Here is a 27,978-nt window from a genome sequence, read left to right on the forward strand (position 1 = left end):
TCAAAGAAAGTACAAAGAGCCTTTGGAATGAACAATGGCTTGAGGAGTCACTCGTTCAGAGTAACCTGGTGCTCAAGGAACTTGGCATCAGGAAACGACACTTGATTGTCACTCCTCAGTCCTTGCTACTGATCCTGCTCACCCATGCTGCCATCAGTTACCTCTGGCCTGTGTCTATGATGATTCTGGGCCTCAGATGGGTGCCTTACTAGCAGCAGACTCTACCTTCCTGTGGCACTGCCAGTCAATGAAGCTGAGAGCCTCTTAGTGACCAACAACTCTTGGCTTCCAGGATTTCTGCCACCAAGGTCCTCACTCCCAAGGGTGACCCACCATTGCCCAAGTTGAGTCGTTGAGTGACACATGACAAAAAAAGGTGATGTGGGGCATGGGGAGGGGTTCATGCTGTCTTGCCAGTTTGGGTTGGGGGCAAGAGTTCTCTTCACCTCCATCAAGTCCATAAGACAGCATCCCTGAGTATGATTATATTATCTGAACACATGGTTGAGAAGCTCAAAATAGAGGAAGTAACAAAACATGAGGATGTTGGTGAAGTCTACCTTGATCATTGGCACAGAATGAGTATTATTAGATTAGTTGCCTGTGATGAATTTCACCTAATTTCCCTTGCTACTGAAATCAGTGCAAAAGTACGTCAGACAGGGACGTTAAGGGATGGCCAATTTTGTGCCTCTGCAGATGTTGCCAACAAAGTCAGCCATGGCTTAATTGGTAGCATTCTTACTACACAGCTAGAAGATTCAGAAGCTCAGTTCCAACCCACAGACTTGACTACAACAATCTAAGTTGATACGCCAGTGTATATAGGCTCTGAGGGATAAGTAGATTGTTTGAGGTGTGCTCTCTTGCAGATGAGACTTTAAGCCATATGCAGTTTGCTTTTTCCAGTGCACATGAAAAATCCGTTGGCACTACTCCAATGAAGACACAGAGATTACTCCCCAGTGACGTGGTGAATATTCATCCCTTAACGAATGCTGTAAAGATTGATCATGTGGTCTTTATTGCATTTCCATTTGTTGGGACTTTACTGCATACAGACTGGCTTCTAATGAAGCGCTGACAAACTCCCTATAATGAAGCACTGACAAAGAAATGTAGAACATGGGAGTTATTCTACTTTTTCTTACTAAAGGTCATGACCAGCTCAAGGTCCCACTGTGTATCAATGTCAGTTATTTAGTTCTTGAGTGGACTGTCCAGTTTTTAAGTAAACTGTTCAGTTTTCATTCCTGACGTAAACTGGATAATAATACCCGGGGCTCACGTTTTGATTTTGTTTTGAGGTAAACTATGAAAAAGGAATTGGTTCAGATTTGCTGCAGTGGAAAAATAACCAAGACCTGGAACAGATCAGAATATAAAATAATTTCTGAGCAAAGACAACATCAGCCTAAATAAATACAGTAAAATTTAACTGGTCACCCAACAGCACTGTGACAACACCCCAAGGGCTGTGGTGGTTCTAGAAGACAGCTCACCTCTACCTTCTCAATGGGAACAGCAAATGCTGGTTTTGCCAGACAGTTGGCTGGATTGTTGGTTTACAGAGCAGTGTGACACCAACAGTTTGGATTCAATTCTCATCACTGGTTTGAGGTTTCCATGAAGGACTCTCCTTCTCAACCTCTTCCCTTGCCTGAGGTCTGGTGGCCCTCAGGTTAAATCACCAGCAGTCACTTCTCTCTGATGAGAGAGCAGCCCCTATGGTGTAGTAAGGCTATGGCAACACAACAACAACAAACCCACATCCAATGAAACAAAACAAAACAAAAGCAAAAATAAGGAAAAGCATCCTTACGAATGAAGCATCCATCAATGAATAATAAAAATACACAAGCTGTATGTATAGAAGATACATTTATTCATACAAATGCATTACATTATAAACTGCCAGATATGCTGAACCTACATGGGCAGGTTCTCAATGAGGAGCTGACTAGGATATCCTACAAAACAAAGAAAGATCATCTGTACAGAAATAAATATACATCAGCAGCAATTGAATGCCAATGCTACATAATAGCTAAAATAATCTCACTGAAGAGAATTAAACAGAAGCATTTTCATGAACTGTGTCCCATATCCTACTCTCAAACATTGTCCAGTTTTGTACATAGCATGAATGGAATCCCTAACAAGGGGAGTCTCAAAATGCAGAAAATGGCATTTTAACTGATGCAGATTTCTGCAGGCGGCATGAGCATTAAACCCCAATCCGACCCGTGTCAGCAATTTGAGACTCAGGCCTCAATTGCTGGTCTACGTGAGACATCATTTACATACTTGCCAGCTATCATCCAGCTGCATATCCAGAAAGAACAAAAGAAGGAAGCTATCAAAATCCTGGAGGTTACCACTGACCAGAAACTGAACTGCACTAGCCGTATAAATACAATGGCTACGCTTGCGGGTCAGAAGCTAGAAGTACTCTCAGGAGTGAATCACCTGTTGACTCCCCAAAGCCAGCCCACCAATTATAAGGTAAAAGTCAGGAGGGTGATGGAATCAAGAGGTACTTGGATGAATACATGAATTCAAGAAGCACCTGGACGAATACATGATTAGGAAGGCAATAGAGGGATTTGGATCCTGTAAGTGAAGACAGTTTTAGTATGGAAAAGCAAAATGTGTTGGTGCAGGCTTGGAGAGTCCGAGTCAGAGAGAGGTACAGCATGGAAACAGACTCTTCAATCCAACTCGTCCATGCCGACCAGATATCCTATATTAATCAAGTCCCATTTGCAAGCACTTGGCCCATATCCCTCTAAACCCTTCCTACTCATATACCCATCCAGATGCCTTTTAAATGTTGTAATTGTACCAGCCTCCACCACATCCTCTGGCAGCTCATTCCATACACGCACCACCCTTTGCAGGAAAATGTTTTAAATCCTTCCCCTCTCATCCTAAACTTATGCCCTCCACTTCTGGACTCCCCCATCCCAGGGAAAAGACCTTGTCTACTTACCCTGGCTGTACTCCTCATGATTTTATAAATCTCTATAATGTCACTCCTCAGCCTCCAACACTGCAGAGAAAACAGCCCCAGCCTATTCAGCCTCACCCTATAGCTCAAACCCTCGAACCCTGGCAGCATCCTTGTTAATGTGTTTTAAGCTCTTTCAAGTTTCATAACAATAGGTGGAAGATCAAAATTATAATCAATAGGGAAATCAAAGGTTCTGGGCAAAAGGCAGGTAAATGGAATTGTGGATTATCAGATCAACCAGAATATCATTGAATGGCAGAGCAGACCGAGTCGGCTAAATGGACTACTTCTGCTCCTATTAAATGTTCTAATGGTAATTTTTCCCACAGCCAGTGCTTCCAGAAATCTTGATGAAACATGCATTACTGCTAAAAGGAACTGATTGCATTCCTAGTCTTTGATCAGAGTCCTGCACTGTCTACCAAAATCTTGTGAGATAATTCTTCCAAAAAATCCGTTTAAAGGGGTACTCGGTAGTTGTTCTTCTGGCATGTATGATGTGACTGACAAAATTTTGAAAAATTGTTCACGCGAGCATGTGAGTGGAAAGCCAAAGTCAGGTCAGGGTTTCCATTTTTGTGATTGCTATTCAATGACCCTTCTTGGGAAGTCAACGAAAGAAAGGATTGCGATTGAATAGAAATGACTGTAGGGCCTGTTCATGTGCTGTATTGTTGTTCATACTCCCCACTTGCCTGGATGGGAGCAGCTCCAAAAGCACTCAAGAAGCCTGACACCATCCAGGACAAAGTAGCCTGTTTGATTGATAATAAAATTTCAGTGATGCCCACGTGCGAGGGATGAATGAAAAGAAGCTGGCAGCCAGAAGGCAAAGATAGCAGCCTGTAAGCAGCTTGTTTGGATAAGTCCTGGATGTGGTTTTTGCATGGTTGCATGGCTCGAGTAGTGGCGGGGGAGAGGAGTACACAGATGAACACTGATGGCGTTCACATTATTGAGCGGTTAGTGCGACATCAGGACTTGAATAATTTTACAGCAGTCTTGCAGCCCTAAGACTCCCTACTCCACAGCTAAGAGTGCCCCAGCCTTCTGAAGAAAAAGGCCCAGTCAAAACAACAGCAGAGAGTTACTGATTCGGAATAGGATTGTAAGTCTTTAGAAGTAAATCTTAACTGTGCGAAGACGTCTTCCTCAAGATTTAGTATTGATTTTCTAGATTTCCTATAGTGTGGAAAGAGGCCCTTCGGCCCAACAAGTCCACACCGACTCTCCGAAGAGTAACCCATTTCCCTCTGACTAATGCACCTAACACTACGGGCAATTTAGCGTGGCCAATTCACTTGACCTGCACATCTTTGGACTGTGGGAGGAAACCGGAGCACTCGGAGGAAACCCACACAGACACGGGGAGAATGTGCAAACTCCACACAGAAAATGGCTGGAATTGAACCCAGGTCCCTGGTGTTGTGAGGCAGCAGTGCCAACCACTGAGCCACCATGCTGCCCCATACTGGCACTGTTGTCCTAGCTTTAACCACTCCTAATGACTGGATAATATGCATGAAGTATGTTCTCCTGTGGCAGTCCACAGGCACATCTCTAGGTGAACAATGGACAGCACCAAGATTTTGGACTCAAAATCATGCCAAAGATCTTCGTATACTGAGAAGTTTACCTTGATCGAGCAGTCAACTGGCAGTGAATTGTTCATTGTTTAAGCAAGAAGATGCAAGGCTAAATGTATCAGCATTAGAAAGAGTTGAAGGGATGAGGCAGTCATCTCTTGGTGTGCATCAAGCCTGGATTTGAAAAGGAATGGGGGCTTGTCATTGTCCTATGCAAGGAAGGTAAAATTCAAGTATATCAGACAGATCACTCTGCAGAGAAAGGAAAAAAGTAACAAGAACTTGGAAATAAAAATATTTACAAAAATTTAATTAAAATTTTTGGGTAGCAGAGTGGCTCAGTGGTTAGCAGTGCTGCCTCACAGTGCCAGGGACCCGGTTCGATTCCCACCTCGGGCAACCATTTGTGTGAAGTTTGCACATTCTCCCAGTGTCTGCATGGGTTTCCTCCCACAGTCAAAAAATGTGCAGATCAGGTGAACTGACCATGCCAAAATTGCCCATAGTGTTAGGTGCATTAGTCAGAGAGAGATTTGAATGGGTTTGGGTGGGTTACTCTTCGGAGGATCAGTGTGGACATGTTGGGCCGAAGGGCCTGTTTCCATAGGGAATCTAATCTAATCTAAATTTTAGCCAGTGCTCACCAGTCAGCCCCGTGATATAGATTCCAAACTAATCTGTAACAGCCTTTTCTTCGGTTTTATGACCCATGTTCCACCATGTCAGGTTAGCCCATTGCTCCTTTTTCTCACCCTTGAACCTCCCTTGTTTCAAGTGCAATACAATACTACAACTTCTCATTACCTAGGGGAAGTGGCTGCTCACTCTTTCACGAAGACCACAAACCAATTTGCCGCTATTTCTGAGAGAGATTTGCAAGGCTGTTAGAAACATCTGGAATTTACAGATTTAAAAGCCTGTGGTCAGCATGCAGCTGCTCGCCTCCATTTTGGAATGAGTGCCAATTCCCATCAGGCTGGTTTTCCTGGCACTTGCCTCACCCTATTTAATTAGGCCATTGTGGAAAAACAGCTGGATTCAGTTCAGGCCAAGTTAAACCCCCTGAGAATAGCACATCACTGAATTTAAGCATGTGACTAGCAGGGCAAAACAGGGTCTGAGACTCCAAGCCTGATTCTTTGTTCAAGATCTTATCAAAATTAAACATTGTTTTGTATCTAAGAACTGTTCAGTAAACCATTAAAAATGTTTATCTCATTAACTACTGACAAAAACAGTCAGATATAAAGCTAAAAACCTCACAAAGGGAGCATGGGATTTTGTTGAAATATTTTGGTTGTCAGGGGAATAGAATTGTCCGATTTTTCTGCTGTTCATCCCAAAAAAAACAGAGATTTTACCACAGGATTGTTTTATCAAGAACAGAAAGGGACACTACCTTATTCACTGTTATGGCGTGTTTCACATTTCTCAAAGCCACAACGGTGTTGAAGTTATGTACGAGGTGAACTATTCTTCCCCATCAGGTACTATATTCATTGGGCACAGTACACAACCTTTAGAGAATCCTTCAGGTGATAATGGGTGTGGCCTGTACAAGACACAATGGGCATTCCCACATGTGGGCAAGCATGGAGGCAGGGAGGTAAAGACATTCATGCCACTCTAGCCTACCAGTGCCATCATCCAGCTGGGGGGACCACCTGCCAGAAGTTCATTTGGGGCTTAAGCATGGCTGCCCTCTCAAAAGTGGTGGGTAATTAATGAAGGCACTGACTGGCCACGATGACCTGATTGTCATAGGCTAACTGAAATGTTCAAGTGTTACACATTATTTTTATCCAAAGAATTAATCATTGCTCTCTTGAATGCCTCAACTAAATCTGCCTCCACCACAGTTCCAGGCAGTGCATTCTATATCTTAACCACTTACCAAGTGAAAAACTTTTCCTCACCTCAACCTTGCTTCTTTTGTAGATGACTTTAAATCTGTGCCATTTTCTTCTTCTTCCTTTTTTGCAAGGAAGCAGGGTTTCCCCATCTATTCTAACTAGCTTGCTCATGATTTTGAAACCCTCTATCACATTTCGGCTTTGTTTCCTCCTCAGAACAGTCTCAAACTTCTTCAATTTATCCTCATAACATGGGCCATAACTGGAACCATTCCTGTAAACGATCTCTGCACTCTCTCCCAACTCTCTCTGTTCACATCCTTCCTATAATGAAGCAGGCAGAAGGGTCAGAGGGACCAGAAGAGGTTTAGGAGATTAAAACGTGTGAGAGAGAGCACCTCAAAATAAGGGTGTACACACTCTCTATCTCCCTCTCCATTAACTAAACTGCAGGTTTCTCCTCGTCCTATGCTGAAGGGCCTTCTATTGAAGCCTGTCTGTCATTGAATAGCAAGCCTGCCTTCTGGACACTAATTGATCTATTCACAGAAAATCCCTGTCAGGTGACAGATTGCCAAAGAGCAATACCCTTTTGATTCCAACAGGGGTCCCAATCAAAATGTGAAATCCAGACTAACAACTAACAGTAGCATAATATCACAATAGTTCTCAATCCGTACTTTCCTAAACAAACATTGCTTTACTGACAAAACTGGAAATAGTTTTGGTGAGTTTCAGTTGCACATTTTCACTACAATTTCAGTTCAAACCATTGAATTCTGAAACAATAAAGCAGATAAAACAGATTTCATTGAACTTGGTAAACCTCAGGGCCAAAAGAATGTTTTCCTTTTGCATTTTCCAAGTTATTGTCACTCTAGTCTCATTGCTACATTGATGGCTGCAATAGTTGAATTTTACAGAGGGGGCAGGCAGTTAACTAAAGTTCAACAAGGCGACTCAGAACATGTAGTAACATGTAGTAACATGCTGCAGGTGGTCTTAAGCAGATGAGCATTGGACCCTTGATGCTGACTTGAAGGAAGTCCTGCTCTTAGGGCTGCCAGCCGATCTGATTCAGTACTGGACATCATCATAACTGCAAGGAGGCCCCAGGAAGAAGACCAACAATTTGGAACAGAGCTTAAAGCATCAAAACGGGATCAAGAACAATGTATTTGGACTCTGAAGGAGAGATGGCAAAGAACAATGTGGGGGTGTAACAATACCTTACTGGGGGCTGTCCCTGTTGCGCAAAAGGTAACCTCCAAAACATACACACTCCTCGTATCTTGGGTACCAAGCTTCGCCATAAAGTTATTTAAGATACAACCATTTGATTTCACACCCAGACCTGTTTTTGCTAACTGTCTTGTGGCAAAGGCAGTATAATATTTGGGTCAATGTCCATTAATTAATTTCAGAAGAAACACTGGTGAGTGATTGGCCATCCATCATAATTTAAGGAACCACCACCACCACCACCAACCACCACCCCCCAGCCCCCAATCACCACCACCACCAAACATTTGTGGCTGGGGATCCATAGAATCCAACTCATTGTTGGATCCAACGTGGTTTTTCATATATAACAGCCAGTAGGTTGCCATGCAAGTACAGTCAGGATGAGACAAGCAAAGAGAGTCTGCTGGAGGAAGCTCATTGTTAATATAAACAACTTGCAGATATTACAGAATTACTCATGATTTACAAATCAACAAATACAACAGAGCTTTGTCATTCTTCCCAGTTATCTCGCAGTTTACATCAGACATTCAGCAGGGCTCTCTTTGTAGAAGATAGCCTTCAAAGAGTCAGGAGCAAGATATTTCCACACATCTTGTGGAGCTATCTATTATTATGAAAATAAAATAAACCTTTGCAGCATAGTTAGGACATTCACAGCCCTGAGCTCAGACATTATACATTTAATTGCTCTTGGACCACTCCAGTATGCAGGAAGAAAATAATTAAATACAAGCACGCAAATTACCTTCGGTGCCTCGCGTATTTTCCACTAACGTGGCCTGTGCCGTCACAACCAGGAGTTGGACAACTGGAAAATAAAAGAGAAATGCTTGATTGTGATAATTATCATGGACGCTGGTTTGTGTGTGCAGACAAGTGCCTATGTACACACCCGTGAGTGTATGGGTGAAAAGGATAAAATAAGAAAGGGATGGAAGATGGCGAAGACTGAATTTTTTATTAGCAAGCCCCAGGAGAATTAATTTATTCAGTGCAGTCATGCATTAGCCAGCCACCAATGCAATTGACAATGTGCTTTATCCAGTTAGAGGCATGAAATTTCAAAATTGCTAATGTGGTGAAATTTTAATTTTAACAATGAGCACTCACCTGAAGAGTTCTTGGATTACTGGTTCTATGGGGACTGGGGAGAAATGAAAACAATACAGATTTATCATGTCTTATAATTACCTGGTTCTTCATATATAACAGCTAGTAAGTTGCCATGAAAGTACAGTCAGAATGAGACAAGCAAAGAGGCTGTGGCGGATGAAGGTCACCCTGAGCAGGGGTTTGACTGATTTACTGAGCCAATAGCCTTACCTCGGATCCCTTTCGAGCGTGTGCGGTGGCGCTTCTGGTCTGCATCCGCCTCCATCTGAAAATAGATTAATAGTCATTCAGTGTCCTTATCCAGCACACACAGACCTTTAATACACAACATATCAACGTGTGGTACAGGATTTATTAACACACCTTTCCCTGCTTCCACATATGTTTTGATACATGAAATTAGTAAAATTAATGATTTCATTGTCTCTTCTTTTTTGCTTAGAACAGTGAAGAAAACTTTAGTCTACATCTGACAGAGAACAACAATTGACTGCTTGAACGATACCAATTAAATTTTCTTATTCTTGTGCTACTGTATTTCTCAGGGCTTTTTTTTTAACAGTCAAGTCAACCATAGTGCTGATGGCAGTAGATTAATTAAGGTAGGTGCCAATAGTTTCTTTGTTATGGATGGGTTGTTATTGATACTTAAAGGGTTACTCAGCTTGAGGCTAAAAGGTTAACTTGTTTAATCAGAGGGTCTCAAATTCTGCAAAGTGTTCATGTACCATACACTACTATATTGTATATTAATCTGACAACAACACTGTATTAAGGGGAGTCTATCACTTCTTTATTCTAGATAATATTGCTAAAGAATCAATAAACCAACGTAACTGCTGATTTTCTAACTACCTATTGGTTCACGAAGACAATAAAAATATTAAAAAAGCATAGAAATATACTTCATGTACACTCTGTTTGGAGAAGATCAAATGTCTCACCACTAAAGCTTTTTTTCCAACCATTGAATTTGAATTTCTAAATGACAATCTTGTTCTGAGAAATATCCAAAGTATTCATATTGCCAAATCCTTCAGCACAATGGAATAATGGGACAGAATTTTGCTGCTAATCAGGTAATCTGGCTAATAGATTACAATTAGAACCTGGCCTGCATGCACCATTCCCACCATGGGAACAACCTTTCCTTAAAACATTAAACTAGTCAATGAGCATCTGCAAGGCCAGGAGACAGAAGATCACTGGGGAACATCTGCTTGCCCAAACCTTGGCATGAACCCAAGGTTAGTGTGGAACATAAGTGCAAAGTGTTCACTAGATGCACTTGAAACCATTATGCACAATCAATTTCACCCTTCTGCATCCTCGTAATATTTTTTATAATGTGACACTAGTTTAACGTCACCAGCTTAATATCTCTTTGCATAGGCAGTCCCAATCAAGAAAAAGAAAATGGTCTGGCATCCAGTCTTGCCTATAAGAAATTCAGATTCTAAAATAGTTCCTATTTATTAGGAAAGAAAAGCATGCAAATCATTGAGACATCACACGACTTGTAATTAGGGAAAAAGAACTAAAAAGTGAAGAAAATGTTTTGACTGCAATAAATGAGAAAAAGCAACAAAAAAGTGGACATGCAAATTTCAGCAATGATTTAATTTTAGGCTTCTAAGAACTTCAGCAATTTCACGTTTCACATGTTCAGTGCTCTTTATCTTTATTCAGAAATGTCAATTTCTTGGCTGCTGCCCGGACACTAACATTGTCTTCTCGGATCTATCTTTGAATCCTGTCCAGCCTTTAATGCGATTGAAATCTGCCCTTTCCGTTGGCTGAGAGGGTCAAATTAATTTGCCCGTTCTAAATCCAGTTCCTTTGGCACCACTCAGCAGCACAAAGCTATTCATAATTTGGCACCAATTTAGTAAAAAGACTGGCAATTACACAAGAAAAATATTCAAGGGGATTCGGTGTGAAGAATGAAAATGTCACAATGCTGCAGCAGGGGTGCTGCTCTGATATGTGTTTAATGCCCATTGCTACAGCAAAGTGCAGGGGACTCTACATCGAACCAATGCCATGCCTGAGCTCAACATTAGATGTTAGAAGTGGCAGAAGCCTTTCCATTCCTGCACTGAAAGCCCTCACCTTGACAAGGACAAATCAAAAAAAAGGGCTGAAAAAAAAAATCATTACAGCAAAGTGTTAAGTGTAGATGGGAGTCATGAACTTGGCCAGAATACTCTGAAGTAACTCCAAGGAATGACAGCCCTCAGTGTAATTACTGTAACCTGTAATGCTTCATGACACAGAAGCATATAGATCCCACCATGAGGACTAAAGGGAGTTTGCCAGTAAACATGTGCATTTTGCCTCTTTCCTATGAAGTTAATTTCCGAGTGAAAAATAAGAATGCAATTTGTTGAAAATGCTAAGAAAACAGTGGGGGTGGGGATGAAAGTGGGGTGTAGTATTTTAATCTGAATGGAAGTTTCCTTTGTGTCATTGGACTGAAACAAACAAAAGGAGTTGTGTGAGATTCCAGCATCCTTCACACAGCAGCAGACTGAAATTACAGCAGGTCACCAGGGAGGAAATTCTCAACTATCAAACTGTAAGAATAATGAGGTCATTTCCTCCCACGGTTGGAGAAGCCAGAGCGGTTTTAAAAAAAAACTTGACAGACACAATGCCCGTTGAGAACCCTTGACTGATGAATCAGAGGTGGATTGAAGTAAGTAAGTAAATATGCCTTTGCAGCTCAGCATCTTGCAGAGGGGTAATGCTGAGACACTTGGTGCTGCATCAAAATGATTCTCTGTTCTTCCCAGTGCAGTAATACAAGCTTTAGATACCACAGAAGGAGAATCTTATGCATTATCTGTGGCCAGGGCATTACTGTAAAGTGTTGCCTCAGCAATTCGGTCCTATTTCTATACTGGATGTATTTTTAAGATACCTTTCTTGATTATATATTCTTACACAAAATATTACTTTGTTGCAAGCAAAATAAAATACCTATGAATTTCAAATGTGAATTTAAACAAAACTCAATGCCTGCTGTAATTGGCCAAATTGTAATAAATTTTCATCTTCTTTAATTGCATTTTCATCAATTGGATTTCTCCAATGTTTCGATCAGCAAATGCACCATGTGACACATCACGAAGAAAACCGATCAGAAAGTCCGATGTGAGGAATTCATCTGTATTGAGTTAGCTTTTCTCAGCTGAGCTAATGGCCTGATGAACCTTGAACCAGAGAAGCATAAAGCAGTCAATGATCCCAGGCATCAGTGCACATGTGGAGTTGTTCGATAAGGAAAGCAACAAATTTTATCATGATGTCTTGCATGGTTGAAAAGCTGTTGAAAATACTCACTATCAGAATTCAAACCAGAGGAATGGCCACTTTTCAGAGATATTGGAGGGCACCAAATCAAGAGTTTATCAGTGGCACTGTGAGATAAGACAGATGGGGTGAGCAAGCACAAGGACATTTCAGTTCCAAGCTAGGAAGCAAAGTTTCCCGGCTACGTTTGGAACACACAACCATAAAATCAAAACAAGGACAGGCCATTCAGTCAATCTATAATTTTCAAACCCTTTCAGCTTCACATGGCTTATCACTTTTAAATCCAGCATCACATTCAAGTGTAAATATTATATGCGATCATTCTGTAAAACAATGCATTTACTGTCCTAAGATGATTTCTGATAGTAACCGTTAAGGAAAACGATCAAAAATGGAATAGTCTATCTTATCAAAGTCTGCAAACCAATTTTCACCTATTCAGAAGCGAAAGGAAAAGGCAATGTTTTCAAGTTGATAAATACATTTATGGATAACGAGAAAGGATATACTGTCGAATACTGTAATCTGATTCAACATATGTGAATTTCCTGCAAATTGCACTGTAAGAAAAACACTGGATTTTGTTATTTGAATCTGATATTCAAATGCAATATATATTCTGCCTCTTCAGGACAGTCAAGCTTAACCTTTCTCACAAGCGCCACTTCTGTACCAAACCATTATAACCAACAGAGATATGGATACAATTAAAATGTACTGACAAGGCCCTTCTAATCACCTATTTAAAATAAAAGATTCACAGTTCAAAGAACCGGCCATTTGTTCAATGTCATCAATCGCGTCAATAATATTGCTGTGAAAACAGTGACTGAGACAAATGAAAGATGAGCGTTCAACAGGAAATGCTCAGAAACAAAATACGTGCAGGCTGAACCTATCTACCCATGAAGGTAATGTTCCCAATTCAGGGAAGTATACTGTGCACATAAATGATGCAGCAAAACTTGGCACTTGTTCCCTGATTTAAATACCACAGATGAACAAGGTCAAGGGTCTGACATCCACCATTGCCGTTTTTAGAGACACGCTCAGCACTACTGCTGCTCATTGAAACAAGTGTGCACAGCATCAATAGTATTTTCCTCAGAAGGGCCTTCTCAAACATGAACCAGCCTTCCTTTTTTTAATGCTGATGAATGTGCTGAACGTTTCAAGTGCTTTCAACATTTGCAGTTTATGTATGCTGATATGTCCAGCAAACAAAACAGCTCGAAAATTAATGCCATCATTAGCATGCCTTTACCAAAACAATCAAGAATAGTATTCATTTTCTTAGTCTACAGATTTTCTGTTAATATTAAGACAACATATTTTGCTTTTAAGTTGGTTATCAGGATTACTGGGGAAACTGGCTTGACAAAACCACCTTAATACATGTAATAATAACTTGCATTTATGTAGTGCCTTTAAACAAAAAATTCTCAATGTGCTTTAAGGAAGTATTTGGGAAAGAAAAATGTTGATCCATGAAAGAGGCATTAAGAATGGTGATGGATGGAGAACACAGAGAATATAAAGGGATGTCAAAGGTTTAAGAAGGGAATTCCAAAGCGTAGAACCCAGATTGTTATAGGTACCATTATCAGGGTGTAGGAAAGGAAAGATGCAGAAGATGCCACAATCAGTGGGATGGAGAATTGTAACTGGAATCAGGACTGGTTTGGACAGTGTTAGTTGGTGGTTGCCGTCTTGGGCTTGATTATGCAGACAGGGAATAATGAGACCATGGAAGGATTCAAACACATTCAGCTTTAATGGCATGGTCACTAATCCAGCCCTGGATAACTGCATAACAATTAGCTGCTGTTAATTCTGATGTTGGGAGATCATTGAGTGTCCTGTTATGTTGACAGTGTGCCATTCACAGCACTCCTAATGCTGATAGCAGTACAAAGGAGGCATTCACGATGCCTTCAAGTAAGGCCAGGGACTTACATTTATTGGATGGCCAATGAAGACATGTTGGGGGTCCTTCTTTTTTTGAACTCTATCTGGATCAAAGAGGCACTCTCAAAATCATAGTGAATAAAAAAAGTGAAACACCAATCAACTGCCCGACATCAACATAAATAGAACTTTTGACTGTTCTTCCAATGAATACTTCATTATATCATTAACTTTATTACTTCAGCGAAAGTAAATTACAGGATAAAAAGCTATTGAAATGATCAAAATTATTCACATCTGAATTTTGTTCATATGGGACACTCAAATGTAATCGCAATGACAATTACATTTTAAAATTTTAAATTTTAAAAAGTGAATAATTTTGTGATCTTAATCAGTGATACAACTGGGCATCACCTTGGGAGTGGGGGTGGGTAAAGAATTGAATAACCATAAAAGTGACCATGAGCTTCCAGTTGCCTACCACTTCAAAACCCCACCGTGTTCGTGGCCAACGTCTGTCAAAGACTTTCTGCAGTGCTCTAGCAAAGCCCAGCATAAGCTGGAAGGACAGCATCTCATCCTTTACTAGGGAATCCTGCAACGTTTAGAACAAAATATCAAATTCAACAATTTTAAGGCATGATAAACATTCTTTTATCTCCTTTACTGACACTCACACCCCATAACCTATCATGACATGGGCTAGTTTCATCAGAGCCAACCCATTTTCACCTACTCATTGTCCATTATCAGCTTTATTCCTTCCCTGGCTTACTGTTATCCATCCCTTTGTCAGGCTGACTTGCTTTCTCTCTCTCTCTCTCTAGGTTCTGTCTCCACCTATCTGCTCACTCCTTTTTCCTCCCACTCCCTGATGTCACCATAAACACCACTTTTTTCCAGCTCCCATCAGTTCTAAAGAAGGGTCACTGGGCTTTGAAAGATTTACTCAGCTTTCTCTCCACAGATGCTGCCAGATCTGTTGAGTTTCTCCAGCAATTTCTGTTTCTGCTTCAGACCCTCAGCACCTTCAGTTCTCTATTCTATTATTATGGCATTTATACAGTGCCAATGGAAGCATCCCAAGGCTCTTCACAGGAACATAACCCAACACAATCCGATAATGTGTCACAAGAATATTAAACAGGACACGTGACCCAATGTTCTGTCAAAGAGATTAGGTTTTTGGGAATGCAAAAAAGCATTAACAGAAAATTTCAGAGTTTGGGGCCTAGACACCTGAAGACATGCCCACCAATAATACATCAAAGGAAATTGGGATCAAGGAGAAGGCCAAAATTGGAGAAGCGCAGAGAGCTCAAACATTTGAAAGCAAGGGTGAGGATTTTCAAATCAGGGTCTCATCAGATCAGGAGAAAGGTAGGTTGGCAAGCACAGGTCTGATGGCTAAACGGGATTCTCTGTAGGTCACATGTTCCTGTTCTCCCTTGAATATCATGTATGAGTTGATGTAATGAGGATATTCAATGAAATAAAAAAAGCACTACAGCCAACATGTATGCAAATATTCATAGAACAGCCAATGGGAAACTGGTGCAGCCAATTTTATCTCCTGGTGGAAATTGGAGGATGTGACAGAATTATGGTGTTGAGTTGTTATTGGCAGTCTGGCTGCTTTTAACTGGGACATAGTTTTGGAACAGAGAGCCACAGTGACGCTTCTCTTCACTATCCTGGCACAGTCAGGAAGCATCTCTGTAGCTCTGTGTTCCAAAGCTAACTGAACATGGTGCAGGCCTGCTCCTGATATATTCTTGGCCTATATCCTCATTATCAATACATGAAATACTTCTATATGCTGAGTTACTAAGAGATTCCGAAAGCAGTAATTTTAAGATGGAAGATTCATTTAATCAACTTTAATTCAACATAATATGAGGGAACAAGTTTAATTTGTATACAATGTCTAAGATGTCCAGCACATTTCAATTTCCTGCATCTAAACTAGACAGGTGGAATTCCAGGCAGTAGAGGTTTTGTTAAGTTTTAACTGTGAAACACCACGTATTTGATGTAAGGAGTGAGCTGGTTATGATAAATTGGGGAACATGACTTAAAGGCATAATGGAGATCAGGTAATGGCAAACATTTAAAGAGCACATGAATGACCTGCAACAATTGATCATTCCTGTTGCACACAAAAATAAAACAGGAATGATGGCCTGATGATGGCTAACAAGGAAAATTAGGGATAGTATTAGATCCAAGCAAGTGGCATAAAAATTGGCCAAAAAAGCAGCAGAGCTGAGGAGCAGTTTAGATTTCAACAAAGGAGGACAAAAGGGTTGATTATAAGGAGCAAAATATAGGTATGAGAGTAAGTTTGCAGGGAATAAAAAAATCTGATTGTAATAGCTTCAATAGGTACATGATGAGAAAATGATCAGTGAAGACAAATTTAGGTCTTTGGAAATCTGTGGAATTCTCTTCCACAGAAAGTTGTTGAGGCTATTTCTTTAGATACACTCAAGATGGAGAGGAATGTGTCCCTTTTGTATCTAAAGGGATCACGGGGTATGGGGGAAAGCAGGAATGGGATACTGATTGTGGACGATCAGCCATGATCATATTGAATATGATCATATTGAATAGGCTTAAAGGGGTGAATGGCCTACGCCTGCACCTATTTTTCTATGACATCTACAGTCAGAAATACAGCATGTTATAATGGGGAAAAAAAGCAGGTACCATAGGGCAGTCCAATGAAATAATACTTTGGTTCAGTCTTCACCAAGGAAGAGACAAATAACATCCAAGAATGTTGGAGAATGGGGGTTCTAGTTAGATTAGATTACTTACAGTGTGGAAACAGACCCTTTGGCCCAACAAGTCCACACCGACCCTCCAGACAGCAACCCACCCAGACCCATTCCCCTACATTTACCCTTTCACCTAACACTACGGGCAATTTAGCATGGCTAATTCACCTAACCTGCACATCTTTGGACTGTGGAAGGAAACCGGAGCACCCGGAGAACACGCAGACACAGGGAAAATGTGCAAACTCCACACAGACCATGGCTGAAATCGAACCTGGGTCCCTGGTGCTGTGAGGCAGCATGCTAACCACTGAGCTACCGTACCGCCCTATACTGGCACTGTTGTCCTAGCTTTAGCGGAAGGAACTTATGGAAATAAGATTTAGTTTGGAAATGATGTTGGGGAAATTGAGGGTGAAAAGGCTAATAAATCCCCAGCGCAATAATCTACATTCCAGAGTACTTAAGGAAATGGCGCTAGAAATAGTAGATGCATTGAGAATCTTTTGTGAATCTAAAGATGCTGGAAGAGTTCCAATGGGTTGGAATCTAGCTAATGTAACCCCACCATTTAAAAAAAGGAGGAAGAGAGAAAACAATGAATTATAGACCAGTAAAGCAGAAGGGAAGATGATAGAATCATTTTAACAGAATTAAGTGAGCAATTGGTGAACAAAGACAGGATCCAGCATGGATTTATGAAAGGGAATTTGTACTTGACAAATCTACTGGAATTTTCTGAGGATGTAACTAGTAAAGTTGACAAGGGGGAGTCAGTGGATGTGGCTTACTTGAACTTTCACAAATCTTTTGAAAACATCACAACTAAGCGACTGGCATGTAAAATTGAAGTGCTTGGGATTGGGAGTAATGTACTGACATGGACAGAAAACTAGTTGGCAGACAGATTCTTTAATTGTTTGATTCTTTAATCATTCATGCGATGAGGACGTTGCTGACTAAGCCAGCATTTATTGCCCACCCTTAACTATCCAGAGGGCAGTAAACAGTCACCCACAAAGCTGTGGATCTGAAATTATATGTAGGTCAAACCAGGTAAGGATAGTAGTTTCCCTCCCCAAAGGACAATAGTGAATCAGATGGGCTTTTGTGACAATCGACAATGGATTCCTGTTCATCATTAGATTCTTTATTCCAGATTTTTATTGAATTTAAGTATCACCATTTGCCAAGGCAGAATTCAAACTTGGATCTCCAGAACATTACTTGGGCCTCTGGATTAATGGTCTAGCGATAATACCACTAGGAATGGATTTCTTTTCTGAGGCGGGCAGTAGCCAGTGGGGTACCACAGTGATCCTTTTTGGGGCCCAACTATTCCCAATACGTATTAATGCTTTAGATGAGGGAACTAAACGTAATATCTCACAGTTTACAGACAATACAAAGCTGAGTGGGAGGGTAATTTTTCAGGAGGATACAGGATTGCTTCAGTGTAATTTGGCCAATTTGAGTGAGTGGGCAAAGACATGGCTGCTGAAGTATGATGTGAGTAATTGCTAAAAGTTGGCAATTCTTGTGCTAAAACATAAGCAAATTTTGATAGCAAAAATAGGAATGCTGATTATCTGAGTGGCAATAGATTGGGAAAGGGGAAAGTGAAACAAGACCTGGGTGTCTTTGTACACCAGCCACCAAAAGTGAGCACGCAGTTGCAGCAGGCAGTGAAGAAGGCAAATGGTATGTTGGCCTTCATAGCGAAAGAATTCAAGGACAAGAGCAGTGATACCTTGCTGCAATTCTACATGACACCTGGAGTGTTGTGCAGTTTTGGTCTCATTACATGAGGAAAGATGCTCTGGCTCAGAGGGAAAGCAACGGAGGTTTATCAGACTGATTCCTGGGATAGTAGGACTGACTTACAAAGTGAGACTTGATCAGTTTGGATCAAATTCACCAGAGTTTAAAAGAGTCAGGGGAGATCTCATGGATACCTATAAAATTATACAGGACTTGAGAGGGTAAACACAGGAAGTATGTTTACGAGGAATGGCAAGTGCAGAACCAAGGTCACATTTTAAAGATATGGTTAAAAATCACACAGCACCATGTTATAGTCCAGCAGGTTTATTTGGAGGCACTAGCTTTTGAAGCGCTGCTTCTTCATCAGGTGGTTATGGGACAGGATATGGGACAGGACATTTAGGACTCAGATAGGTCACAATCTCTTGTTCTCCAGAGAGCAGTGAGCCTGGGGAATTCTCTGCCAAAGAAAGTAGTTGAAGACAAAACATTGAAAGTTTTCAAGACGGTGTTAGATATGGCTCTGAGGGCTAAAGGGATCAAAAGCCATGAGGAGAAAGCAGGAACAGGGTACTGAGTTGGATGATCAGCCAGGACACTCCCAGTTTTCTCACTGGTGGCCATGGAGCAGATCTAAGGAGTCCAAGCCACAACCTTAGCCTCAAACTCCAAAGCTTGAGGGGGAAATTCAGTTAACCGCAACTCTCTTGTTAGGGGATGGTTCAGAATGCTCCAGGGATTTCATGTTAGGCACCATTCCTGGCATCCAGTAGGCTGAATGTCAGCAGCAGAGGCCACCAGCAGGTTCAGTGCCAGTATCATTGCAAGGTGCACATCTGCAATCAGTTTCTGGGCCTTCTGTGCATTCAGTCTCATGAGGATACGATTATGATGCTTACTGATTCAAACAGTGTGACCACAATCACATCCTGAGTTCTCAGATGAAGAATAATCATTCTTTGGTCTGGGATATGATTCCAGACAGGGAAACTTCCTGTACTTCACAGAAGTAACACTGTTGGCTGCACAAGCAGGAGTAGTGAACATCAGTGGCCAATTTGACTACAAAGACCAACAAAGCAGAGATTGGGCATATTCTCCAGGATCAACTTCTCATATGTCTGTAGTTCTAGTTGGTTAACAGTACTCCAGCAGGGAATACTGATTCATCTAACCCTGAATTAAGATATTAGGCTGGTTGATTCAGCTTAGAACATCATCAATTAATTTATTTAGACATTGAGACACTAAAACATTAACGTGTGACTAGGAATTATTCAACCCCTATGTAAAATGATAGAACCTTATATATCAGAAAGAGAGTATTCAGCTCATTGTGATTGTACTAGCTCTTTGAAGAAGCTCTCTTGTTCACCTCACACCCCTTACGACTCTTTTCCCATAGCTTCTCTAATGTTACCCCTCTAAATATTTATCCTGTTCTCTTTTGGAATTTAATAGTGAGTTTGCAGACCACCCTTTCAGGCTTCAGATAATAACAATGAAATAATAACCATCTGACGAAGGAGCAGCACTCCAAAAGCAGCACTTCTAAATAAACCTGTTGGACTATAATCTGGAGTTGTGTGATTTTTAACTGAATAATCTTGTTTTCCTCATTTCACAGTTGGTTCTTCTGCCAGCCTATTTCCTTCAGTTACTAGCTCTTCTGCCTCAGGCAACAATTTGTTATTATTTACATTTACAAACCCTTCATTATTAGGATGTAGACAGATGGGTTAATGCTCCCGTTAATTAGACTAGGAGGAAATGATCACGTAAACACAAGGGCTGGATCGAAGAACAGTCAGGGGAAAATCTTACAGGCTTGATGCAGCCATGGATAAAATACCTGAATTCCAGAGGTGAGGTTGAAAGTGACTGTTCGTGCCATCAAGGTTGCATTTGACTGAGTGTGGCATAAAGGAGAGGGCGAAACTTAAACAGGACAAAAACTCTCCACTGGTTGGTGTCATACCTGGCACACAGGGAGATGGCTGTGATTTTTGGAGGACAGTCATAGAGTCATAGCCACAGAGACATACAGCACAGAAACTGACCCTTCCATCCAAATCATCCATGCCGACCAGATATCCCACCCCAATTTAGTCCCGTTTGCCAGCACTTGACCCATATCCCTCTAAACCCTTCCCATTCATATACCTATCCAAATGCCTTTTAAATGCTGTACCAGCCTCCACCACTTCCTCTGGCAGCTCATTCCATACACACACCACCCTTTATGTGAAAACGTTGCCCCTTAGATCCCTTTTAATTTTTTCCCTTCTCACCCTAAACCTATGTCCTCTAGTTCTGTACTCCCCCACCTAAGAAGAAAGACCTTTTCTATTTACCCTAAACATGCCCCTCATGATTTTATAGACCTCTGTAAGGTGACTCCTTAGCCTCCGATGCTCCAGAGAAAACAGCCTGAGTCTGTTCAGCATCTCCCTATAGCTCAAGTCTTCCAACCCTTGCACCATCCTTGCAAATCTTTCTGAACCTTTTCAAGTTTCACAATACCCTTCCCAAAGGAGGGAGACCAGAATTGCACATAATATTTCAAAAGTGGCCTAAACAATGTCATGTACAGCTGCAATACGACCTGCCAACACCGATACTCAACACTCTGACCAATAAAGGAAAGCATACCAAACGCCTTTTTCACTATCCTATCTACCTGCCACTCCACTTTCAATGAGCTATGAACCTGCATCTAAGGTCTCTTTGTTCAGTAACACTCCCCAGGACCTTACCATTAAGTGTATAAGTCCTGCTCTGAGATGCAGGACATTTCTGCAGGAGATCCTTAGGGTAGCTTCCTAGGACTAACTATCTTTAGCTGCTTCATCAATAACCATCCCTCTATCATAAGGTCAGAAGTCAGGATTCTGTTAATGATTACATAATGATCAGCATCATTTGTGACTCTTCAGATACTGAAGCAGTCCATGTCTAAATTCAGCAAGGCCTGGAAAATATCCAGGTTCAGCCTGACAAGTGGTAAGTAATATTCACACTACATAAATGCTAGGCAATGACCATCTGCAGCAGAAGAAGATCTAACCATCATCTCTTGACATTCAACAGCATTGCCATCATTGATTCCCTATGATATATTGATCATGTATCAATAGCAAGGGGGTTACCATTGACCAGAAAGTGCAGTGAATGAGCCACATAAATATTGTGACCTAAAGAGCAAGTGACAGGTTGGGAACTCTGCAATGAATATCTCACGTCTCGACTCCTTAAAGCTTGTCCACCTTCCATGAAGTACAAGTCAGGAGTGTGATGGAGTACTCCTCCGCTTGCCTGGATGAGGTCCACTTCAAGAAGCTTGACACCATCCAGGATAAAGCAACCCAGTTAGTTGGCATCACATCCACAAACATTCATTCCCTCCACCCCCTTAGCAGCAGCAATGTGAACCATCTACAAGTTGCAATTTGAAAATCCACAAAGGTTCCTTAGACAAAGGAGCCAAATCCATAATCACTACCATCATGAAAGACAAGGGCAGCAGACACATGGGAGCATCACCACCTCCATGTCCCCTCAAAGCCATGCTGACTTGAAAATATATTGCTGTTCTTTCACTGTTCCAGGATCAAAATCCTGAATTCCTTCCCTCACAGCATATGGGTCCACATAAATCAAATGGATTGCAGTGGTTTACAAAGGCAGCTCACAATCACCTTCTCAACAGCATCCAGAGATTGGCAATAAATGTTGGCCCAGCCAGCAACATCCATATCCCATGAATGAATTTTAGTAAGTTGTTTAACCATGAAATCTATACATAAAACATTTAAAGAAGAACACAGCCTATGCCCAAGTTCTCTCAGAATCACAGATTGTTATGGTGCACAAGGAGACCATTTAGCCATTGCTTCTGAGCTGAGCACTCAACCTAGTGCCAATCTCCTGCCTCTACCCACATCCTCTGCCAACCACTAACCCCCACCCCCAACCCCAACCTTGTTTTTGCTGACATAATCATCCAATGCCCTCTCAAATGCCTCAACTGAACCTGTCTCCACCACTTATCCACTAATCTACACCCACTGGTTTCACTTTTCCTGCACTCCTTTTAAAAGTGTATAATTTTATTTACATTCCCTGTCCCACTTTCTTCTGGAAAAATGTCTATTAGATTTACTTATATGCATCATCCCATTTTACTGGTTTGTCTATTTCTTTGGGTGAACTGCCTTCATTGTTTGTTATACTTCCAAGTTCCATCTCAGCTGCGAATTTTGAAAATATCGCTTATATACCCAAGTCCATGTCAGTAACATATATCAAAAAGAGCAGTGATCATAGCAGTGATCTGGGGGGAGTGCCACTTCATATCACACTGTAAAGCAACCACTCAGCACTATTTTTTGTCCCTTCCCCAGTTTCCTAAACCAAAGCTGTATCCACATTCATCCTGCTGATCTTAAGTCTGCTATGTGGTGATTTGTCAAATACATTTTGTAAGTATATATACATAACATCAACAACACCATCCTCATCAATTAATTCAGTTATTTCAGAAAGGATGCAAGTAGTCTATCACAGTGTATCTTTCACAATTTTTTTGTTGGCTTTAAGTCAATAACACATAATTTTTACAAGTGGTAGTTAGTATTGCCCTGGCTAAAACCTTCAATGTTTCCTCATGAGGATGTTAGATAGACTGGTCTCCAGTTAGTGAGTTTATTATTCTGCCCTTTTCTGCCCCCTGAGAAGGGGTGCAATTTTCCAATGCTCTGGTATCAATTCCATATCTGAGAAGTATTGGAAGATTCTTGCTAGGCCCACTGCAATTTCTGGGCAAAAGTGAGGAATGCAGATGCTAGAAATCAGAGTCTAGATTAGAGTGTGGTGCTGGAAAAGCACAGCAGTTCAGGCAGCATTTGAGGAGCAGGAAAATCAACGTTTCAGACAAAAGCCACTGCAATTTCTACCTTACTTCACCCAGCAACCAAGGAGTCATCCCATTCTGACAAGATGAAATTTCTACTTCGAGCACTCTGCATGAAGGTGATGATTCTGAAAGGGTTAATGTTGGAGATTACATTAGGTTCCATCTAATTTGATGATGTTACATATTCTTGGATGGAGAATTAGGAGTCCAGCTCATGCTCCTGATAGGATCAGACGTGTCATCATAAATGTTGTAGTTATGCCTAACTGGTTAAGGTAACGTTTACCCATTGCTATCAGGAAATAAACTCCATCTTGTTGTTAAGACATGTGTGTCTCATTCATCCTCTTCCACTATTAACTGAAAAGGCCCTTAACCCCAGGATAAGGTGAAGGTTTAGTGGCAGCTCTCTATCTGAACCACAACTTGCTCATGGTTGGATCTACAAGTATATGATAGGCACCTGCCAACATGTTAGTGTCTTCAGTTAATTGAATGTTTATCCTATAATATGTCTCTGGTACCATCTCTTTGTTGTGAAATTAGCAACATATTCTCATGTCATGATAATGGACACAAAATTCTAATTTTGTACACCATTTTTAGCCATCTTTTGAGTTCTAGCTTTTCCCTCTTTTTCTCCTCTTGATGATATGCCTAGTCTGTCCCCAAACTAATCTTCTTTGTTGGCCTCCTGCCACTTATTTATTGTTATCTCTATGATCTTTCATTCCAGTCTAACCCATTTATAACCCAATGAAATTAGACCTCCACCAATAGAGCATTTTCACAGTAATCTCTCTAAATTATCTTCCACAACTATTCTAAACCCAATGATATTAAGGTATTAATATGAATGATACCACTTCCTCAATGTTCTTGCACTGAACTATATTCCACTTCCCTGAAGAAGGGTTTGCTGGACCCAAAACATTGATTCTGCTTTCTCTGCACAAAAGCTGCCACACCTGCTGAGTTTCTCCAGCAATGTCTACATTTATGTACTCCACTTGAACCATTTCAGATCCCAGAACTCAATCTAGTATTACCTTCTTTCTCATGAGCAAGAAAACAACAAATCAAGTAAATTGTTTTTCACATATTCTTTATCATCATGGAGATTTACACTATCATTGTCCCAGTCTATACTTGAATAACTGAAGACATCTATTATTACTATTCTATAACATTGTATTTCTCAACAAAATTTTTTTTGCTATCTCCTTTGGAAGGCTATTTGGGGGCCTAATACATAAATTATATGTATATTAGCTCGTTTATTGTTAATTCTAAACAAATAGATTCTACCTTTGAACGGTAAAGTATATAGTCCCTTTCTCCCACTGTAATGGTATTATTAATTGCTATGAACCGCCTTCCCCTTCCTTTCCTCTTTGCCTATTTTTCCTTAATACATTGTAACTAGGAATTTGAAATGTCCATTTCTCCCATTACCCTGAGTATGTCTCCATTGTAGCCACAATATTAAAATCCCACATGGCTGCATTTGTTATTGACCACATTTAAACACAGGAGGAAAAGTTCAGCAATGCACATTGCTTTGAACAGAATGCTCTACCAACTCTCCAGAAGCAAACAATATGGTGAGCTGCTACCTGCATGGCTTCCCTAGCATCATTTAACGTTATTAATGAGGGAACCAATGCAGTGAAGGTAGCAGTCTGCACAGCGGGTCAATATATATCTGTGCAATGGCACATGTGAATACATTTTTTCTCCATACATTCTAATTCAATCTAGGTCTGTCTCACATTCATTCCCACCTGTGTCCAAATCCATCCTATCCCCAAACTATCTTCAATGCATTTTGTCAGTCTCACTCTTCTGTGCACCTTGTATCTTGTCTCTACGTGCTAAATTGATTCCTTGTCAATTTAAATCTTTACCTACAACACCAGCCAATGTCCTTAAGTCTCTAGTCCTATTGCAGTGAAACCTTTCCAACTTTTATTGGTGCCTTCTGCCTTAGAATTGGTCTTAATGCACCAGCAAACTGAAGCCCCCTCTCTTATCATGCATGAACCTATCTTATCTGACCATTTTCTCTGCTCACCTGTTCATGAAACAAAAACAAAAAAATGCTAGAAAAACTCAGCAGCTCTGGCAGCACCTATGGAGTGAAATCAGAGTTAAGGATCCAGTGACTTTTCTTCACATTCTCACGTGTGTGTGTGATCCTGCAGAAGTGCTGCTTTTCAGCTTCCTCCTCAGCTTCTGAAACTCTGCCGATTGGACCTCTGCATCTTTCCTCATCATGTCACTGATTTCAAAATGGATTGTGACTTCAGCTCTCCCTCTTCCCTGCACCCCCATAAAAAACTCAGATCAGTGACGTCCTTTATTCTAACAGAGGGAGGTGAAAACTGTTCTTTAGTCAGTTCAGCTGTTGCAGAAATTATTGTCTATTCCACCATCCAATCCCATCTCTATAGAAATTGCTAGTTACGTGATAGATGAAAATTCTCACATCTGAATTTCAATCTTTCACTTGCAGCATTCTTCTTTTATCTACTCCATTGCATACGCATGATCATTGTTACACATTGCTTCTTTGCCACTTCTTGAATCATACTCTTCCACATTTCTTTGTCCTGATTCTAATCAAAGCCAAGCTTGCTTTGCCATCTCTTAATATAGCACATTATTTTCCAGAATCTTCAAACTGCAGAGCTCCTTACACCTCTCAGACTTGCCACTCCCCTGACAGTACCCAAGATGGACTGGGTATTATGTCAGGCTGCAGCAGGATCTCAGTGGTACCCTTGCTTGGCTTGTTACTGAATTACATTGGGAGCAGGCAATGGCCATTTTGACAAAGACAAAGCTCATGCACCTCCCCATGACACTCAAATGTCCAGCTTTACACCATTTAGGTCACCAATGACCAAACATTTAAATTTACCAACCACACCAACATCATGGCATTCAGCAACAAATGGCTCAATACTTAACTACTCAAAGCCTCATCTACAGTCCATGGCTAAAGTAAGAACTGTGCAGAATGTATTATTTTTGCCCGAGTGAGTGTAGCTATTACATCAAACTGAGTAGTTCACTTGCTCATGCTTGTGCTAGTTAACTAAATATCCATTTATTAAACAATCAATGCAATGTAGTTAAATTAGGTGCTATCTGTTGGGTATACTACAGAAACTCACTCCAAGCTTCCTACAAGAGTACCTTCCAGCCCTGTGACCAAGAAAGAAAATAGTAGCACTATCATAGAAATAGCAACAACCCTAACCATGGTTCTTGACTGGGGCAGGAATCACTTCTAAGACATAGACTGAGCCTTTATGAGTAACACTTGATGAGTAACACCCGGTCCATGTGATCTCCAAGACTAGCTTTGATCACTTGCACGGATCAGCAAGGAATTATTTTACTTATTTTAAATGCATCTTATCCGCGTTGTTTCACATCTATGCACGGCACGTATGGCAAGCAGGTAGGGGGGAAACTGCACACTACATGCAGCCTTACATTTGCCGTGTGTCAAAGGTCACCAGCTGATCTACATCACTTCATACTGTTGTCTGAATATTAATCACTGGAAGGCATATTTTTCTGATAGCAAAGTACAAAACAATGTTTGCTTTATTCCGAGAAGTTAAGTATTGAAATAAAATATTGGCAAATAGAATTCATTTTCAAAATTAAGCAACTGTTAATTAACTGCAACTGTGTCACTTTGTGATGCATGACAATCAGTGCCTTTGATGTAATCATTTTGCACATTTAAAAAGTCTACTTTTCTAGGATAATCTTTGTTTTGCAATTGTACTAGCTTCCATATACTGAGTAATTTTAGATTACCAGCTGGAAGAAACATTATGCATCCAGTCTCTATAAGCTATTTTGTTAGTCTGATGCTGTGAGGTGACACCTTTCACTCCTCCCACACGGCACAAAAGTACTTCCCTGGCTTATTTCTAATTCCAGACACAGAAACACAATAATTCAGACTGGATTATACAAGTGTCTTGTGCTTATGGTTCTTCAGCCTGTGCAATGCCTAAATGGCTACGTGAGGTAAGCAGCATTTAATTTCATTAGAGTTGCATTACCTGACTGTTTGATCAAAATTAATTTCACTCCTCAGAAAAGGTTGTTCATTGACCATTCCTCCAATACATTTGGGTTACTGATACTTTCTTTACTGAAGCTAAAAGATCTGCTTCCAAAAATCTCCATGTTTTGTTTTCTACTTTACTGTGTTGCTGATTTAAATCGATCCAATCTTCAGGCATTTTGTCTGAATCCTTTGTGTATGAGCCTATACACTAGCTTTTGGCACCCATTCCTGTCCTAAACTAAGAGCCACAGGGTCATTGGATACCAATCAAGTATATGACCCTTGAGTGATTTTTATCTTTACTTGCCTGGGGCAACAATATTAATTGCTGTTCCACCACCCCTGATGTGGCTGCGATTTGCACATTCGTTAGAGATCAAG

General features: G+C 40.8%; 1 protein-coding gene across 15 annotated transcripts in view; it reads right to left on the reverse strand.

The window, feature by feature from the left end:
* The window catches only part of LOC140465247 (myelin transcription factor 1-like protein), a 584,786-nt gene that overhangs the window by 292,057 nt on the left and 264,751 nt on the right, over positions 1–27,978 (reverse strand). For all 15 annotated transcript variants that reach the window (XM_072561025.1, XM_072561010.1, XM_072561013.1 and 12 more), the window contains 3 exons: positions 9,024–9,078; positions 8,811–8,844; positions 8,446–8,508 (listed from right to left, as the gene is read on the reverse strand). In XM_072561025.1, coding sequence (XP_072417126.1) covers positions 8,446–8,508; positions 8,811–8,844; positions 9,024–9,078 — 152 coding nt within the window. The remainder of the gene's footprint in view (positions 1–8,445; positions 8,509–8,810; positions 8,845–9,023; positions 9,079–27,978) is intronic.

The sequence above is a fragment of the Chiloscyllium punctatum genome, chromosome 3, assembly GCF_047496795.1.
Source record: "Chiloscyllium punctatum isolate Juve2018m chromosome 3, sChiPun1.3, whole genome shotgun sequence".
NCBI lineage: Eukaryota > Metazoa > Chordata > Chondrichthyes > Orectolobiformes > Hemiscylliidae > Chiloscyllium > Chiloscyllium punctatum.